At 37.8% G+C, this 19957-nt stretch overlaps 1 protein-coding gene across 5 annotated transcripts in view; it reads left to right on the top strand.

The window, feature by feature from the left end:
- Positions 1–19957, top strand: part of COL14A1 (collagen type XIV alpha 1 chain) — a 243696-nt gene that overhangs the window by 79871 nt on the left and 143868 nt on the right. For all 5 annotated transcript variants that reach the window (XM_007188834.3, XM_007188835.3, XM_007188833.3 and 2 more), the window contains exons 10-16: positions 2591–2742; positions 4271–4400; positions 5864–6009; positions 8677–8806; positions 12064–12203; positions 18120–18246; positions 19674–19813. In XM_007188834.3, coding sequence (XP_007188896.2) covers positions 2591–2742; positions 4271–4400; positions 5864–6009; positions 8677–8806; positions 12064–12203; positions 18120–18246; positions 19674–19813 — 965 coding nt within the window. The remainder of the gene's footprint in view (positions 1–2590; positions 2743–4270; positions 4401–5863; positions 6010–8676; positions 8807–12063; positions 12204–18119; positions 18247–19673; positions 19814–19957) is intronic.

The raw sequence follows: 19957 nt of genomic DNA, 5'->3' as shown, positions 1-19957 counted from the left end.
CCTTTAGTCCTTCTTTTGGGATAGGTCCATTGGTGAAAAATTCTTATTTAATTTTACTTTATCTGAGAATGATTTGATTTTCCCTTCATTCCTAAAAGATATTTTTTGCTAGATAGAGTTTTGGTTGACAGCTTTTTTCTTTGAATATTTGAAAAATGTTATGCCACTTTCTTCTGGGCTCCATGGTTTCTGATGAGAAATCTGCTGTCATTAAAAAATTTCTCCCTAAAAATAAGGTGTCATTTCTTCCCCATTCCTTTTACGTTTTTTTCTTTGAGTTTAGTTTTAGGAAGTCTGACTATGGTATATTTTGGGGTGAGTTTCTGTTGGCCTATCTATTTGGGGTACACTCATTTTCTTGAGTCTATAGTTTGCACCTTTTGTCAAATTTGAGAATTTTTCAGGCCTTATTTCTTCAAGTACTGACTTACCACTAGATCTACTGTGATACCATCCCAGAGGGAAAGGGGAGTGGTGCCTCAGTACTACCAGGTGGGGATGGAAGTCCCAGCTCTTCATGTGGTTTCCCCATATATCACAGATGAAAGTGAGGTGGAAGGATTTGTTACTACTTGTCAGGGATGATTGTCTCTTTTCCCTATTTGGTAATTTTCTCCTACCACCCTGGTTGCATGATAGGATGAGGGTAAATGTTGGGGCACTCCGTTACAGTCAGGAAAGGTAGACGTCTTGGCTCCCCACTTGACCTTTGCTGGTATGAGTGGGGATGGGGCCACAGTTGGGGGGTTTTTTTCTGTGGTTTTTGTCTAGACTAGAGCAGTTATTGCCTAAAAGTTTTCTGTCTTGGCAGGCTGCTCCTTTCCTGGCCCTTTGGCTAGAGAGAGCAGCCTTCATTGGATTGTTTTTGTCTGTATTTGTTTGTGTTTCTAGGTGGCTGGATTCTTTAGCTCTACTTCTAGGATACATGAGGCAAAAGGAAACTCAGGGAACTCAGCACTGTACCATTCCCTGGGTCCAACAGTCCCTTTCCCATCTACCTTCTTCTCTTTACTTTTCAGGGTCTTATGCTTGTCGTATACATAATTTCCAGAAATTTTGGTTGTACTTGAGGGGAAGAGTAGGGAAAAGCGCATCTGCTCTATCTTCCTGGATGCTCAGCCATCATAGAATTTTTAACCCTTATTCCTCATGATATCATTGATCTACAGGTTACACCTGGTTAATAGGGATGTGATCTGAGAAGAAGGTAATATCCAGATCTTGCTTTAAGAGTTTGGTTTTATTTCCTGCCTTTACTGTACCCAGGGTGTGGAATGATTCTATTTGGCTACATGTCCTTCTCTCTTCCATCATTCCTCTTTCCCTGGGCTAGAACTCTTGGGACTAGGTTGGGCAGCCAAGTAGTGGTTTCCTGAATAAATTTCTCTGAGGTGCTTGATGAGATGACTTTAGAGCCCATTTTTACCCACAAAAAATTCTACATGTGGTTGCTGATAAAACATGTAATAAAGTACCTGGCCATAGTTATTGTTCCATAACTATGTTTTTTTTCCCCATTGTTACGGCTACTAAAGTCCCTATAAGTAAGTGCCCCTAGCAGATAATAAATCCTAAAGTTCAAGAACTTTAAACTTTACATGTCCCAAATCTTTTACAGACTCATTGTTTTAACATGTATATAACACACACAAAGTGCTTACATGATGTTTAGCTTATAGTGGACATTCAGTATATATTAGTTGCTTTTTCTTCTCTTTTTACTTTTAAATATTGGCCATTTGTTGAAGTCTTCAGTATAGAGGCGGTACCCTCTGTTGCATAAAAACTCAGGCTCTTGTGTCAAGAAGCTTGGGTATCAGTCTCAGCTCTGGTACTCACTAACAGTGTGACTTGGGCAAGTTATTTCACATCATTCTGACTTGGTTTTCTCACCTACAACATGGGAACAATAATAGCAACTATTGAGAATTAAATGAGGTAATACTTCTAAAGAGCTCAGAAGAGTACCTTTAGATACAAACTCAATTAATGTTGTATTTTTGTTTCTGTTTTTTTACTATTCTATAGCAAGAAAGTTCCTTAGAGTCAAGGGCTATGTCTTATTTAAGGTTGTATCCTCAGAACCTAGCATAGTGATTGGTACCTAATAGACAAATGTTTCAATAAACAAAATGTTGTACAGGCATACCTTGTTTTATTGTGCTTCGCTTTATTGCGCTTTGCAGATATTGCGTTTTTTACAGACTGAAAGTTTGTGGCAACCCTGTGTCGAGCAAGTCTATTGGTGCCATTTTTTCAAAAGCATTATTTTTAAATTAAGGTATGTATTTTTTTTTTAGACATAATGCAGTTGCACACTTAATAGACTACAGTATAAGGTAAACATAACTTTTATATGAATTGGGAAACCAAAAAAATTGAGTGACTTGCTTTATTGCAGAGGTCTGGAACTGAACCCACAATATCTCTGAGGTATGCCTATAATGAATTACTGAATTAATTTATTTAGAAGTGAAAATCTTAGAGGCAGCATAAAATCAACAATCATTTCTGACTAGTGGAGTTTCCTAGGTTCATAAGAAATAACTATGGGAAAGAGGTTCATTTTATGTGTTTCTTTAAAATTTAGCCTCAGCCATTGCCACCATTGGGCCACCTACAGAACTGATTACTTCTGAAGTCACTGCCAGGAGCTTTATGGTAAACTGGACTCATGCCCCAGGAAAAGTGGAAAATTACAGAGTCGTGTATTATCCTGCCAGGGGTGGAAAACCAGAAGAGGTAATAAGGAGACAGTATTTTCTAACCATTATTTTCATTCTCTCAATTCTTGTACGGTAGTGAAGACAAGACAGAAATGTGTATATAAGGAGATTATTCTGTCGCAAGCATTTAAAATTATTTGACTGAAATACATTTCCATGTGTCTATGTTGTTCTTCTATCTCTCTAGGTTATGGTATTTACATCTTCTCTTCTTACCTCCATCAAGGAACCTTCAGAACTGGTCATGTGCCCATTTCTAACACAACTTATTTTGACTTTACTTTTTTGTGATTTTAAAAATTAATGAGTTCTAAGGCAAAAGGAATCAGTCGTTAATTATCTGGCCAGAATCCCATTTTGCTACTGATATTTTCTTTCTACTTTGGGAGTGGTCTGAACTTCCTGCCTTAAGGAAGTCTGTGTGTTCCAAATAATGTGGTCATATAGTCCTCCAGGGTTTGGGATTTCCTGGTTGTTTGCGGAGATTCGTGCAAAAGAGAAGCCATAATAAAGTACCTGTGGCTGACCTTTCTTGTGGGTTGGCCATCACAGGAGAGAACATCTATTGCCAGATGATTGGATGGTTCCCATTTCATGTCTTTGATAGAGAGAATATGTTAAAATGTGATGAAATCTCCCTTTTTTGTTTTTAATTATTAATTAATTAATGAATTAATTAAGGCTGTGCTGGGTCTTCGTTGCTGTGCACGGGCTTTCTCTAGCTGCGTTGAGTGGGGGCTACTCTTCGTTGCGGTGCGCGGGCTTCTCATTGCGGTGGCTTCTCTTGTTGCTGAGCACAGGCTCTAGGTGAGCGGGCTTCAGTAGTTGTGGTGCGTGGGCTTGGTAGTTGTGGCTTGCAGGCTCTAGAGCGTAGGCTCAGTAGTTGGCACACAGGCTTAGTTGCTCCGTGGCATGTGGGATCTTCCTGGACTAGGGATCAAACCTGTGTCCCCTGCATTGGCAGGTGGATTCTTAACCACCCTGCCACCAGGGAAGTCCCTCCCTCTCTTCTTTTGAAGTGCTAACCTTTTGTTGTTCTAACCTCTGATTGACCTCAGCATGTTTCACAATTTTCTTCTGCATTATGGCAGGATTTATGTTTTTTGGTTTTTGTTTTTTTTAAGTGTTTGAGTAGACTCTAGAGGTTTAAATCACCTGGACTTTAAAAAAAAAATCAGAGTGCTTCCAATAGCTCTACCTTTTTCATTACTAATAAACCTTTTAAATGCTTCCTAAGCCTCCATGGAAAAATATCACATGTCAACTGTTACTAAGTGGATGTGATTAGGATAACAATTAGCTTGGGAATGACACAGTTTCCATTAGATATGAATTAGTAAGGGACTTTTGGACATATTCCTAAAAGGTGGGTCACTTCATGTGAGAATTCAAGGGGAATTGACTGCCACAGTGGAAAAGAGGATGTGGTGCAAATAAGAAAATATTTAACGAAAGGTTCTTGCTAGAGATATTTTTGCTTTTGGATTTCCAGTCTGCATGTGAGATATTCCATTTTCTCATTCCTCAAACTGTTCTTTCAACAGGTGGTGGTGGATGGAAGCGTATCTTCCACGGTATTGAAAAACTTGATGTCTTTAACTGAATATCAGATAGCAGTCTTTGCAATATATGCTCATACTGCTAGTGAAGGCCTTCGGGGAACTGAAACCACAGGTGTGTATTGAATTGTACCCACTTCTGATTCTGTGTGACATTGATCCGGTGGCTTAGTTGTGCTGTACGTAGTACTGGTCCATGCTGTATTTGCAGTTTGCACGTGCCATATATTGGGAGGGATCTTATAAAACTCTGGTGTGTTTAGGAGAGAGAAATCTTAGCGATGAAGGGTGCAAAATACATTTATTCATTTAATAAACAAATATTTAGTGAATTCTTATTAAAAACTAAGCTGTGGGCTTGAATTTGTCATTAGAAGTAGAGAAGGAGCTCTGTAGCTCTCCTGCCTAGTAGACTATTAGGGAAAGTACATTACATCTGTTTTCTTTATGAGTATCACTGTAATTAAAACTTATGAATACTAGTCCGTCATTCCTTAACTGAGCAAGGTCATGATCACACACACATATAGACATGCACACATGTTCAGAGAATCCTGGGAAGAGATAACCTTAAGAAACTTGATCACCCACTCATTTAGTTATTTCAAACATTAATTGAGTTCCTATTACATGCCAGGTAGTATATAAAGTTGATCTAAAAACCCTGCCTCTGATAGACCAATGACAAGGTGCCAGGCTTTATGATAATCACACTTCCTGTCCAACACATTATTGGATTTATCCCTGAAAGCAATTTGTAAGGCAGGTGTTAGTACTCCTGCTTTGCAGAAATATTTTTAGCAACAATCCCTGCCCTTAAGAAAGTTTTAGACTAGCAAAGGAGAAAATGCAACCCAAAGATACACAAACAAATTAGTGCAGTGAAGTACTACGGGCACGCCAGTAGAAGTATGATAAGGAACTGCACCTGTAAGCAAAGTCCTGAACTTGACATTGTGGTTGGGAGTGCAAGCAGGACCTGGAATTATATTTGAAAACAACATTTCATAGTTTTTATTGACATTGTTTAAGCCAGGAACTTGCAATTTATTCTTAATCCCTTTTTCCCTACCTCTCCAATATGGCAAATCTTATTTCTTGATTATTTTATTTTTCTCAAACCCTATTTTTACTGACAGTCATGTCTCCTCACTGTCTCTGATTGCATGTGTTGATGAGTATCTGTTTATTCATGTATTTGTTCATCCAGCCCCCCATTCTGTCATTTATTAAGTGACCCAACAACTATTTTTAATGGCTGCTGCAGGTCAGACACCATGCTTGGTAATGGGCATAAGACAATGGTCAGAAGAGTCTCCCTCCTCTTGACTGGCTCCCAGACAGATGTGCCCATCACTGTAATGAGATATAAGAAGCTAAAAGGTGTCATTCCTGCTCTTAAACATTCATTATGTTTACCTTCCCCAAAGGGGCTTATATGGCCATGTGCACAGATTCAAGGACAAAAATTACCTGAAAAATATGTTTAGTTTTAGATCCTAACATATAGATAGATACCTTGAAATAAGCAAGCACACTGATAAATGGCTGACCATTAAAAAAAAACTCCTCTTGCAGTTTCTTTACCTATACCTTCCGACCTTGAACTGTACGATGTGACTGAGAACAGTCTGAGAGCGAGATGGAACCCAGTGGCTGGAGCGTCAGGGTACCTGATCCTTTACGCTCCTCTCACGGAAGGCCTGGCTGGGGATGAAAAAGAGGTAACTGCATGCTGCCTACCAGAGTCCTAGAATTTTTGACTTCCTTAACATAGTTTGGTTTGTTTTTACTACAAAAATGTATAAAATTTATAAAAGTCACATTAGCAAAAGAAAAAAATCACTTGTCATCCCACCACCTAGAGGTAGCCATTGTTAACATTTAGTTAAGAGTCTTTTCCAGTGCATTTTAAACACAACCAATGGGAATGGTTTTGTAGTTTTCCTTGTAGTTTTCCTTTTGCTTACTGTGAATATCTTTCCATTACCATTAAATAATATTTTATATAATCATTTAAACAGCTTTATAATATTCCACTGTTGGTTTGTACCAGGTCATGTTTAATTAATCTCATGCTATTGGACATTTGCATAATTTGCTATATAGGGGAGTTCCCTGGTAGTCCAGTGGTTAGGACTCACACTTTCACTGCCAGGGCCCAGTCGGGGAACTAAGGTCCTGCAGGCCGCACAGGGGCTCGGCCAAAAAAAAGAGAGATAATTTGCTATATAAATATACTTTTGGGACCATTCTTAACATATAACTTTGCATGCTTATCTGATTATTTCCTTAGGATAAATTCCTAGAAGTGAAGTTTCTTTCTCAAGGAGTATGCAAATTATTAAGGCTTATACTAGGTATTACCCCCTTACTCTAGAGAAATTTTATACAATTTATATTGCTCTATGCAGTTCACAAATGACTGTGATGGCCCTATGTACACGGACTTTGAAAAATTTGTTTTACTAATTTGCGAGGTAGATAAATATATCTCACGGAGGTGGATTGTTTTGCATTTTTTTCCATTTTAAATGATGAATCTTTGACTTTCGAATCATTTATTTTAGTCCTTCTTTTTAATTTATAGCTAACAATTACTACAATGTGGATATTCCAGGAAGAAAGCAGAGATGTCTGTGACCGTTGGGAGGGTTGACCAGGCAGGTGGAGTGGATATGAGAGGGAGTATAGCACTCGATCCTTTCACATTATCTAAAACCTGCCTCTTTTGACAAGAATCTTTAGGGCCAATAATATGGTGATTCTAGTGTCAAGAACAGAACATTGGTGACATGTGTTCTTTTATTACCAAGGCTTAGACAGTTTTTGCCCACTTGGATTTAATGTCGATCTGAATTATTTTGGTGGAAGGGAGACTTTAAAATGATGCTAAAAAGACACTAAGCTTTACCAGGAAAGAGAAAAATAAAAAAGACAGGAATACCCGTTCACACCCAAAAGATTAGCAAAGTTTTTAAAGTCTGATAATACTACGTATTAGTGAGCATGTGGGGAGACAGAAACATTCGTGTAAACTGGTGTGTCAATTGGTACAGCTGCCTTGGAGAATAATTTGAAATATTTCAGCAAGTTAAAGATATATACAATTTTTTAGGTATATATCGTAGAGAAACATCCTTCCAGGACTTTTCAATGCAGGCACTTGGTCAGAACAAAATATTGCAAACAACTGCCATGTTCATCAACAGAATGGAAAATAATGGCATATTTATACAAAAGAATCTCATAAGGGAATTAAATAATATGAACTATGTCCCTGTGTTTCAACATGGCTAAATCTTGAAACCTAATATTGCCAGGGAAAAAACTGTAAAAATATTACACTGAATGGTCCATTTATGCACATTGTTAAACATACTGAACCATATACTATTTATAGATATATTCGTATGTATGCACAAGTAAAAAAATGTATCAGTGAGATACACTTCAACATTAGGGTAGAGGTGGTGAGAAAGAGTTTGTTTTATTTGACTATATAGTGCTTTTTAAAATAAGATCTGATGTGCATATGACAAAATGTTGATATTTATTAAATTTGGGTGGTGGGTGCATCAGGGAATATTACGTTGTTTTCTCTACCTTTATATTATATACACTGAGATATTTCAAAATTAAACATTTTAATTTGACCATACCACTGACAGTTGTATGACAGGGGACAGTCTATGGAGATATTTTTCCTCTTTCCAAAACAAAAATAAAACCATTCCTGTTACACAGTTGTCACACACTGATAATGTTGGCTAGTTTGACTGACCCCCAGGGTCAGAAAAATCATCCCCAAATCAAGAAGCAAATTGCCGATTTGAGCATCAAGGTGGGTTGATCTCTTTGGACTCCTGGAAGGGACTTGCAACCCAAGTGGACAGGCCCCTCTGTCGAATGGGGCAACACTGGTCTGGCTCCACAGGGTTTGCAGCAAAAACTGGGCATCCAGTCAGAGGACTGGTGAGAATTAGCCAAGCGGCGAAAGATGTCCACTTGGCACCCCCCTCTCAGCATGCTGCCTGGAACTTACTCTCTTCGTAGAGAACGTTTCTGATTCATCTCCACCCACGCTCTTCTGGGGACCAAATATTTGACACTGTTATTCTGGCTGCAGCTGCCACTTGTCCAGATGTAAAGCGTTATCCTAAAAGAGCACGCACGGTGCATTCAGTTTTATATGTTTTCATAGCTTCTGGTTCTAATATAAAATAACATGAGACAATGAGAAAAATTATGGCTTGAAACCTGTTTGATGAAGAAGGGTTTGTGAGGAGGCAAAGTCTTGTTACATAAAGTCTCACCTGTATTCAGCTGCGCTCTGATCAGCGTGAATAACATACACTGGCAAACGATCTGATAATGTGTGTTCTTTTCAGATGAAAATTGGAGAGACCCACACAGATATTGAACTGAGTGGGTTGTCGCCCAATACGGAATACACAGTCACAGTGTATGCTATGTTTGGAGAAGAGGCCAGCGACCCTGTTACAGGACAAGAAACAACATGTGAGTGGTTCAGTCACTCAGATGAAATGCTGTAATAAAAGCCCAAACAAACATGGGGATTCTGAATTAGAAATACTGGTTTAGGTTGAAACCTCTTAAGAGCTAATTGTAATGTAAGAAAATGTCTAATTTATTTAGGGGAAGGAAGTGTATTTCTTCTCGTCTTGTTGTTATTGAGTCACATGGATTCTAGAACTGAACTGTGGCATCCTCTAGATGATGCCACCAGTGTCCTTGTCTAAATCCAAATGCTAGAGCAGAATATGGGGGAAAAATATGGGCTTTGGGATCAGAGCAGCCAAGATGTGAATCCCAGCTAAAGTCATATTTTGGGTGGGTGACAATGGGCAAGTGATGGAGCATTATTTTGAGCCTGTGAAAGGAGGAACAATAACCTGATAGCATGTGGTTGATAGAAGATTAAATACAGTAATACAAATTAAAGTTATTAACACATAATTACTCAATTTTTTTTTACTCCCACTCATACCAAAATTCACACTTTTTTCTGAAAATCTTTGATGTCCTCCTGATCTCAGACTATTATTATTATAATTAGTTTTTAAAAATTGAGTAAAAATTGTATTGGCAAGTCCAATTTGGGTAAATGTAGGGAGTTCATAATATTTTTAAGAGTTGTAATTATCTATTTGAAAATATGACATAGAGAAAATGCTACCCTGCCAAACTAACAATGTTTTGTCACCTACGATTAAAAATAGGGGTCTATTCACTGTGTTTTGAATAAGAAAGGGCAAGGAGATGGGGTCTCTCACATCACTCTGAGCCTGGAAGGAGGTGAATAGCACGATTTCTACTGTGCTTTTGTCTTGAAGATTCTACTTGAGAAACATACAAAGAAATTTAATGATAAGGAAATTTTCTCCCACATCCATTCTTTGTTAGTCGAGGCTATGTTGTCTTGCTCTTCAGAGGAAGACCGGTGTAATTAAAACAACAAACAACAAAACTGGGAGAGCCCAAGAAAGAAGGGGAAAAGAAAGAAGTCAGAAAGCATCTAATATATCACCTAAGTCAATTTTGGAACTCTGTAGATTTGGAAGGAAAACTTTTCCCAACCACCCATCTCTCTTCTTCACTCAGAATACTCATTTGTTTATTCAGGATAACTCATTTGTTATCCACTCTTTGAAAGTAGTGTTCCCATGAAACCTTTCGCAAGCCGAATGACATAAAGCAAAGAAGCAATTAATTTTAGGACACATCTTGCTAATGGATGCACAAAATAAATCAAGATAAAGCACAGATGCTCACAGAGTTCAAAGCTGTGGCGGCTTAATGCTGAGATGCTGAGTGTAGTTTCCAGGGGAAGGAGCTGGGCGGGGCCGCTCTTGCTGCCTGAGGTGCACGCTGTCTCCATAATGGTTTGCTGCAAAGCCAAACCTGAATGCTATTTTTGCTTTCGCCTTTTTTTATAAAAGCAAAAAATCCCCTTTAGATTTCTTTCAGTTAGTGAAACCTTCAGTTAGGTACTAATGTTGGTCCTTTGCAAGAGCAAAGTGGCCTAGATTGAACTTCCAAAAAGCAGATACTTGTAGTTTTAAAAAGTGTCTGTGACTCTTTCCCATTAGTAGTTGATTTTTTAAAAAGTCCTAAAAATGATATCCTGGCTACCTGTTCCTGAGACTGACACTTTTATGCACTGAGGAAACTAGACATTGTTCCACTATACTGCCAAGAGTAACTGAACTCCAGAAGAATTTAGAGCTAAGTGTGCACAGCACTTAAAGTAATTACATTGCTTTTCTCTCTCCTGCACTTTCTTTCTAGCCCTTTAAGTATAGACAGTCACCAAGTCCTATAGGTTCTTTATTACCATATAATCGGTACATATTGAATTAATGAAAGGGTTAGCTTTTGGGGTGAGGAAACATCATGCTTATGGCTACAGCTGACGATTGTCATGATTTATCTCCTAAGTTGTTATTCTGCTGGTTCTATCAGCACAGGCTCTCAAATCAATTGATCAATTGCCTGGGTTAAATTCAAACTGCTCTTCTGCTTCTACTAACTGTGACCTTGGCCAAGTTACCTCAGTTTCATGATCTGTATAATGGGGCTAATTGTAACTCTATCCTTGCTGTCTAAAGTAAGGATTTAATGAGATAACGTGTTACATCTCAGGCTCATAGAAAGCCTGCAGTCAATCTTAACAATTGTTTTTTACTGTAAGCCTGTAAAAGCTCATGAAGCCCTCAAAGATTATTGACAAATTTTATCTGTTGACTCAGAAAGGGGTCCTTCAAGAAGTACAAAAAGCTTTGGAATTGGTAGTCAGGAATCTGCAGAAATATTAACACCTCTTTAAATATTTTTAAAGCCACAGCAAAGTGTTTATTTTTATCTAGTCTCACAAAGCCAGTGGGATGTATCCAGGGCAAGACTCCTACTCGTTGATTGAAGAAATATTTATTGAGAACTTGCAATACTGGGGATAAAGAGGGGAACAAAATTAAACCAAATTCTGCAATCCCCTGATATTATAGTATATTCGAAGAGAGAGAAAAGAGACCAATAAATGTGCAATAAAAAAAAAAAATGAATCCGGGAAGGGAGTTAGGTAGTATTGAGGTGGAAGGATTATTTTACATAAGGTGATCATGGAAAGCTTCACTGAGAAGGGGACACATGTTCAGAAACCTGAATCTTGGATGACTCCAAGGTTTTTGGCCTGAGAAATGGGAGGCATGGAGTTTTCATTTGTTCAGAGGGAGACTGAGAGAGAAGACTGGGAGAGGTGGCAGGAGTCAGTGGTTCGGGTTTGGACATGTTAAGGTGGAAATGCCTAATAGATACTCATGTGGAGACGGCAGATGGGAAACCATTTCACATATGGGAAACTGTGGATCGGAGGAGTAGAGTGACTTTGCCAGGATCCGATGATAGTTGAATGCAATAGCTAAGATCTAATTTCAGGTGTCCTGGTTTTTGATCCATTAGGTTTTTTATTTGTATCAGCCTATAATAATAGCTTTGACTAGAAAAGAAAGGCACAGAAGATTTACCTAAACCTTATTTATTTCTAAGAATGTGTAATTGGTTGCTGCTATTCATTCTCTACAAGGAAAACTTTTTTTCTTTGTTGATGTGTTAATGTTCTTTGTTATCAGTTATTATCTGGGTGAAATTTTTCATATGTAAGTAGTTCAGAAGTCAGAGGTGCTGTGTTTTGGGAGTCTTTTTTACATGTATATTATTTACATTTTTATTTATTTTTCATTCCGTTTACTGCAAAGTGCCCTTAAGTCCACCCAGAAACCTGAGAATCTCCAGCGTTGGCTCTAACAGTGCTCGGTTAGCCTGGGACCCAACTTCAAGAAAGATCAGTGGTTATCGGATCGTATATAACAACGCCGATGGGACTGAAATCAATGAGGTAAGCTGTGGAACAGGATGTGCGTTTTTCCGGTGGTTGGGTCTTAGTTTTTTATGGCTATGTAACCGATCATCCCAAAACACAGTGGCTCAAAGCAATACTAATAATTTATTTTCTCTTGCTGTTTCTGTGGGTCAGGAATTGGAGTTGCGTGTGTAGTTCTGGCTTGGGGTCACTCTTGAGACTGTAGCCAGGTAGTGGCTGGAGCTGATGTCATCACAGCAGCTTCCATGTTCATGTCTGGTACCTGGTCTGGAAAGGCTGGACCAGCTGGGTGTTGGAGCGGCTCTCTGTATCTCTAAGTAGATTCTTCACGTGATCCCTTCAGCCTGACAGCTTTAGGGGAGCTGGACGTTTTACCTGCTGGCTCAGGAGTCCCCAGACATGTATCCAGAGAGACAGAGAGAGTGCTGGGCGAAAGCTGTGTCACCTTTTGTTACCTAGCATCAAAAGTCACAGAAATATCACCTCCACCACACTCCGTAGGTAGGAGATACCACAAGTCCCTGCATGGATTCAAGATGGGGAGAAGCACAGTGCCAACCTATGGTGGGAGGCAAGTGGGGTGGGAGATAGATATTGACACAGCCATCTTTGGAAAATGCAATCTGCCCCAGCGAATAGGGATGAGGAAGTATGTATCTTCACACAAGTAGTAAACTAGAAATATCAGTGTTTTTCAGGTTATCCCTCTGCTTTTTAGTCAACCGGCATCTGAAAGACCCTAGTTCAATGAGCTTACATGGAAAACTGAATCATTCAGGTTTTGTGTAGGAAGATGCTTTCAAATAATAGAACTTATTGAAACCCATGAAGATACAGTATTTTGCACTCAGTGACGAATACTCTTCAGAAATTCTTTCCTTGGAAATACGTTTTAGCAGGCTAGATAGCAAAGTTATTTTTATTTTTTTTTCCTTATCTTGGTCCAAGAAGCTAAGACAACAAGGGAAATATGTTGGATTACATGATTTCTATTTTCTGACCAAATAAAGCAAATATTTTCATATGCAGAGACAAACTATTTCCTACAAGTAAATCCAAGCAATATTTTGCGGAATGTGCCATTATACGGGACACTAGGTCATGAATGGGCAATAACTGCACATTTGCTAACAGTACAGAAATACTGTTCAACGTCTTTCATTAAATCTTCAAAAATCCTGAGGGCAAATAATTCTGACGAAGCTGGAATCTTTAGACTAGCTGCTTTGCTTTTGAAGATGAGATCCTGGAGTAGAAAAAGAAGGAAGTCAAAAGACCGAGCTATCAGTGTCTTTGTTATCACTGATAAATAAACGACTTTCCCAAGGGTTGCAAATTCAGCTGTGTAGGAAGGTTATGCAGATAATGTAAATGAGTGCAGAAATTGTCACACCTGCAAAGAAATACAGTCTCACCTGTTTTTCTTGAAATATGAAGCTACCTTAGGTTATATTTCATATTCCCATTTTGGGGACATGCATGTGGAAGAAATTCTCTACTGAAAGACAACAGTAAATGACAACGGACAATGGGTTACAGTGACACGGATGCTGGGTGTAGTGGGGACTACCCTGCCGGGGAGTTTGTACATGTTCATCCAAGAAGCAGCCGGTGTCAGCTCCTGAAGACGGTTGCTGCACAGAAATCTAGCCGGGGGCTGCCAGGTCTTGTTCCCCTTGACTCTGTGACCGAGGATTTTTATTTCTATGTGAAACTTGCCAATTTAAAAATGTTGACTCATTGAACAATTAACATAACATAATAACCGTATTCACTAGCATATTTTTTCACTGCAAAATATTCTTATTTGGTGATAATTTTTCATGAAACAAAAATAAACTGTCATATATATGTAAATATGAGTTATATTATATAAATATATTTATATATATTTTTTGACGTGTAATTGACATATAACATTGTATTAGTTTCAGGTATACAACATGATTCAATATTTGTATTCATTGTGAAATGATCATAATAGGTCTAGTTAACATCCAGTTAAAAAAAATTATAGCTGTTTTGGCCTCTCATGGTATTTTATGTTATTTGCCTTTATAAATAATGACCCCAGACTAATAATATATTTGTTGAGAAATACATGGGCTTTTTTGCAGTGTTTTTCAATCTTGGGAGTGCCTTTGGCACTTGCTATTTCTAATTTGTATTGTGCTGGGAAATTAGAAAACTATGTTTGATAAAACTGAATTTAAAATATGAGTAAATAGACCACGAATAAAAATCTGAGAACATTTTACTTGAGTAAAATGCATAAACAATGTGTAGATTTTGTAACATTTCCATTTTGACTGGTGTGTGTGTTCTTAATTCTTAATTGTTAACCATGCAATTGAGACTAAAGGTTGCTGGATAACTGTCTTATATAAGTCAAATATTACTTTACCTAGTTTTGGAATATATGATTTTTAAGGGTGAATATTCCTACCATATTTTGCTTTACTTCTATTAATTTAAGCTTTTATTTAAAGATAATGCTACAATTGGATTTTTAGGAAATTCCCAAAATATTCTGGAATGAATTTCAAAATGTCCCAACTAAAATCTACATACTACATAACATGTAATTGATTGTAAAATCTTTGTTTTCAACTCAATTCCTATTTCTCTGCTTCACTTCCTTCCATCTTCCCTCCTTCACTTCCTCTTCCTCCTCTGTGTCTTTTCTGCATGACCCCTCTTCCTAACTTTTGGAGACCAAAAAAGAAAAATAAAACAGAGTACTTAAACAAATGCTGCTGCTACTGATGATGGTGATGGTGATGATTATGATGATGATGGTGATGGTGATGATGATGGTGGTGGTGATGATGATGGTGGTGGTGACGATGATGGTGGTGGTGACGATGATGGTGGTGATGTTGATGATGGTGGTAATGGTGATAGTGATGATGATTATGGTGATGATGATGAAGATTATGGTGATGATGGTGATGGTGATGTGGTGATGATGATGATGGTGATGGTGATGAGGATGATGGTGATGATGGTGATGGTGATGAGGATCATGGTGATGATGGTGATGATGAGGATGATGGTGATGGTGATGGTGATGATGATGGTGATGATAATGATGATGGAGGTGATGATGGTGATGATGATGGTGATGATGGTGATGATGATGGCAGCTAACACACATTGAGTGCTAATCCTGAGACAGCCTCTGAGGTTTTTACAGAGAGCACCTTGTGCAAATTTTATAGAAAAAAATGTTGCCAAAGCCTGACCTATCAAATTGCAGAAAGAAGTCATCTCAGATAGCATGTACTGTGAAAAGATTTGGGGAAATGTGCAAACATGATGGAGAACTAAAGTGCTGCCATTTCAGTTTTATAGATGAAAGGCCACAGTTTTTAGACTCTGAGAGACAAGTCCAGTCCCCTACAGCAGTGACTCAACAACAGAGCCCAGAGCAGAGCCCAAGTCCCTCGTTCCTCATCAAGGATTCTGTTCATCCATCCTAGAATAGGCTGAGGTGAAGTTTTTGCTAGATAGTTTGAAAAATTTTACTCAAAAATCGTTGCATAACAATGAATCATAGTCATTTGTTACCATTTTCCCAAATTCTTCTCTTACATCTTAAAAGTACTACCAATAAAATGAGTTCCAGAACTTAACCTAAAACATAATATGATAACAAGTAAAAATAAATGATACCTAGAAGTTTCCATCTGATGAAATAAAATGATCAATAATTAATGCATAAAATATGGTCTGTTCAGCAGCAAATAAAATGCTTTTAATAAACTAGATCTTTTCAACAGATATATATATATATATATCTGTTGAAAAAAAATATAAATATATATATTCAATATATAATGTTCAAAATACATATGCTTTTACATATATATATGTGTGTGTATATATATATGTGTATATATATGTATAAATATACACTTATATATAAGTATACCAAGGCCTAAATATTCATTCCAGTTAATAGTTTTATGTCTCCAGGAAAGTTGGTTAAGGTCTTTGGGCCTCAGCTTCCTCATTTGTAAAACAGTCATTATAAATACCTAGTGTTTGATCAGGGATACGGAGGCTAAATAAAACAATGAATGTAAGGTCCTTGACACATTATAAGTGCTCAGTAAATCTTAGCCATTACGATTCAAAACAACAGAAAGCAATAGGAAATATAGTTTAGAAGAACATCTTGAACTCATATTTTAAGTATTTGTCTTTTCTGTGAGTTTAAATAATGGAGCCATACTGTAAATAGTATTTACAAACAGAGAATTTAGAGCGTGAAACACTTGTGATTAAGTTTTAGGAACTAGCTGGCTTTCCCTTGGGCAAGTTCCTTAACTTTTCGGAGTCTCATTTTTCCCATCTTCCACTTAGGGGTAATAATGAGCTACCTTACTATGTTGTGGTAAGGATGTAAGTACAACTAATGCATGTAAAGCATGAGATAATACCCAGACCAGAGTAAATATTAAATGCTAAGAATTACCCATAATATTATCAGGCCTAGATTCAGAAGAAGATAATACATATTTTCAATTAACTATTGCTATGTAACCAACACCCTGGCTTAAAATAACAACCCATGATTATGTAACTTGGGCAGGCTCAGCAGGGTCAGCTCGTCTCTGCTCCATGTGGTGTCAGCTAAGGTGACCGTTACATTCATCTGGGAACTTGACTGGGCTGGAACTTCCAAGATGACTTCAATCCATGTCTGGGGTGGCTGAAAAGGCTGGGGTTGGCTGGTCCTCTCTAGCAGAGTGGTTCAGAGTTCCAAAAACGTGAAAAGGGAAACCCCTTCCCCCAGGGCTGGCAATCTTTTTTTTTGACCTGAGGTCAATTCCTTCAAGATGTCTATGGTTTCTGGATTAACTCTTTGCGCAGATGAGCACCCCGCCCCCCTTTTTTTTAATCTCTTGTAAAATGGATCTTTGGTGCTTCCATCTCAGTTTTCATTTATGTATTCTATTCACTCAAAAAATATATATAATTCAACATACAGTAGCAAAGAAGCTAAACAATGTCCTGACCTCAAGGGGCTTATACTCTGTGCAGGAAATAATAAACATCTTCTACTAGGAAACAAAATAATTTCAGTCTGGGATGGGTGCTAGGGAGAAAACAAACAAGGGCAATGTTAGAGAATCACCCTACTGAGATACGTAGAAAAATGAACACCCCCATGAGAAGGTGAAATATAAGCACAGTCCTGACAGACGGTGAAGCCCTAATTTTGAAAAGAGCCAAGGAAATAGGGTCTCAGACAGAATGAATTGCATGTGCAAAGGCCCTGAGGTGGGAAAGACGTGGAAAGAAAGTTGGTGTGTCTGACCAGGGATTTCTCTTTGTATGTGAAACTTACCAATTAAAAAATGTTGACTCTGGGAGGGAGATACAAGAGGGAGGAGATATGGGAATATAAGTATATGTATAGCTGATTCACTTTGTTATAAAGCAGAAAGTAACACACCATTGTAAAGCAATTATACTCCAATAAAGATGTTGAAAAAAAAAATGTTGACTCATTGAAGAACCAAAATAACAGCAACTGTGCTCACCTTCTCCTCAATGGTTGCTCATCTATTTAACTCCTACGGAAGTTATTGTGCATGACTGGCTACTCCTAGCAAATCCAGCTGTAAACATTACATTTATTTGTATTAGCACTGCAAATTTTGTGTACTTCACTTTCTATATCTTTAATGAATGGAAATAATATTGGTTGCAACTATGTCATGAGAATTTACTGATAGGTATTCTATTTAAGGTTGTAAGATTAGAAATGTGAATATCTAAATGGTTTTATAATTCAGTATCTCTTTTGCAGTACTTAACAGCTCTGCTGCCAGCCAAGTGAACTGCAGACAATAAAATGGCTTCTGCTTCCTGTATTTAGAGAGTATCTGATATAGCTATTATGACTTCTTTCTTTTGCAGGTTGAAGTTGATCCTATTACTATGTTCCCTCTGAAGGGCTTGACACCCCTCACCGAGTATACTGTTGCCATTTTCTCCATCTATGATGAAGGACAGTCGGAGCCTCTGACTGGAATTTTTACCACAGGTAAGCCTTATTATGGTTTGAAAAGTTTCCGAGAGTAACTGTATGGAAACCAGAAGCTAGAGCAGCTTCTTCAATTGTGATTTTGAAGACATTGCATTTTAATATTTGTTTACTTTATAGTATTATTACCCAATGAACAATTAGGTGAGTAGAATGCCTACTGGCTAATTATTTTCTATCAAAGCAAGGGAAAGAGGGACAGGACCATCTAAGTTCAAAGGTCTCAGTTAAATAAAAGTGTGCGTTGTTCTCTTCCTGACCTCACACTGTTTCTTTTGTTCTAGCGACATAAAATTTTCACATTTCTTCCATTGATCTATGTGTATATTAAGTTGAACTTCCAAAATTACAGCTCTCCAACAGTTTTTGACCTACAAAAAATGATGGTTTCATACCATTTAACCTAATACGTCAATCTATAGCCAATAATGTATTTGCATGCAGCTTGCAATATTAATACAACAATATAGGATATTTTATATACTAAAATAAAAAATAAAGCATGAATGCATTTTTTTTCTTTTCTATGTATACCCTGTAGTCAATAAATATAACTTCTTTTTGCCTCCTGGTGGGAAAATTCTATTGTTTGCTTTCTGGACCTATCATGCATTGCACTTGGAAACAAATTTATTGCTGTATTGAGGAGATGAGAAGGTAATTTGGAGAGAGATGAGAAATAAGCTGGACTGAGAAATAATATTCACAGAAAAAAGTTCAGTAATTTTGCAAAATCTCACAGGGGCTAACTGTAGTTGGAATTCTTACGGTATCCTGTTAAAGAGTTTTAAAATCTCTGATTTCATATAATAAAAATCAATGACTGACAATTCATTTTGGGTATAATTAGATGTCATGGTCTCTGTCGTACATCCCAGAAGTGTGTAAGCCGTGAAATAATGGATGTCTGATAAATTATACTTCACTTCTGATGGCAGCCACATGTACAAGATTAAAAGGATGAACGTTCTTCTCTAGGATTTAACTTATTACTAGAGAGTGATTTAGGCACGAAAGTGAATAAAGCTAAAAGTGACATTTCTCAGGCCTCTAGGGCATCATTTTGTTAACTTCTTCAAAATACGTGGAAAATAGTATCTTTGTAAAATAATGAATATGGCACTCTTATTTTTTATAGTTAATGAAAAGAGCCAAATAGAGAATCTAAGAGTTCTGGAAATTACTGGAAAACTGTAAAAATCTGCTGTGTCCCTGGTCTTCCTAATTTATACTGTGGGTAAATGCTGGAAACAGAAACATAAGCCCACACTGGACTAATTGGCGTTGCTTTCCCTGCTTCCATGTGCTTTCCAAAAACAAGAGATTCGCCAGAGAGTCTTCTCTACCTGTGACCCTGGGGAGCTGCTTGAGTTATGGTTTTCTTACCTCCTCAGTTCCCTAACAAAATCTCCCTCCTTGGCTTACAGAGGAAGTTCCAGCCCAGCAATACTTGGAAATTGATGAGGTGACAACAGATAGTTTTAGAGTGACCTGGCATCCCCTCTCGGTTGATGAAGGGCAACACAAGTTGATGTGGATTCCAGTCTACGGTGGGAAGACTGAAGAAGTGAGTTGTCTGAGGCTGAAAATTAATCCAGGGCATTTTATCTGGAAGTGAATGCCCACTGCTGCATTTGAGTTGGTCTTTGTTTTAAGACAGATTGAGAATCCCAGAAGTAATTAATATTTTCCATGACCTGGAGTTTTATAG

Source organism: Balaenoptera acutorostrata, chromosome 17, assembly GCF_949987535.1.
Source record: "Balaenoptera acutorostrata chromosome 17, mBalAcu1.1, whole genome shotgun sequence".
NCBI classification, from domain to species: Eukaryota; Metazoa; Chordata; class Mammalia; order Artiodactyla; family Balaenopteridae; genus Balaenoptera; species Balaenoptera acutorostrata.
The sequence above is the reverse complement of the archived record's forward strand: the minus strand, read 5'-3'. Positions and strand labels throughout refer to the sequence as shown.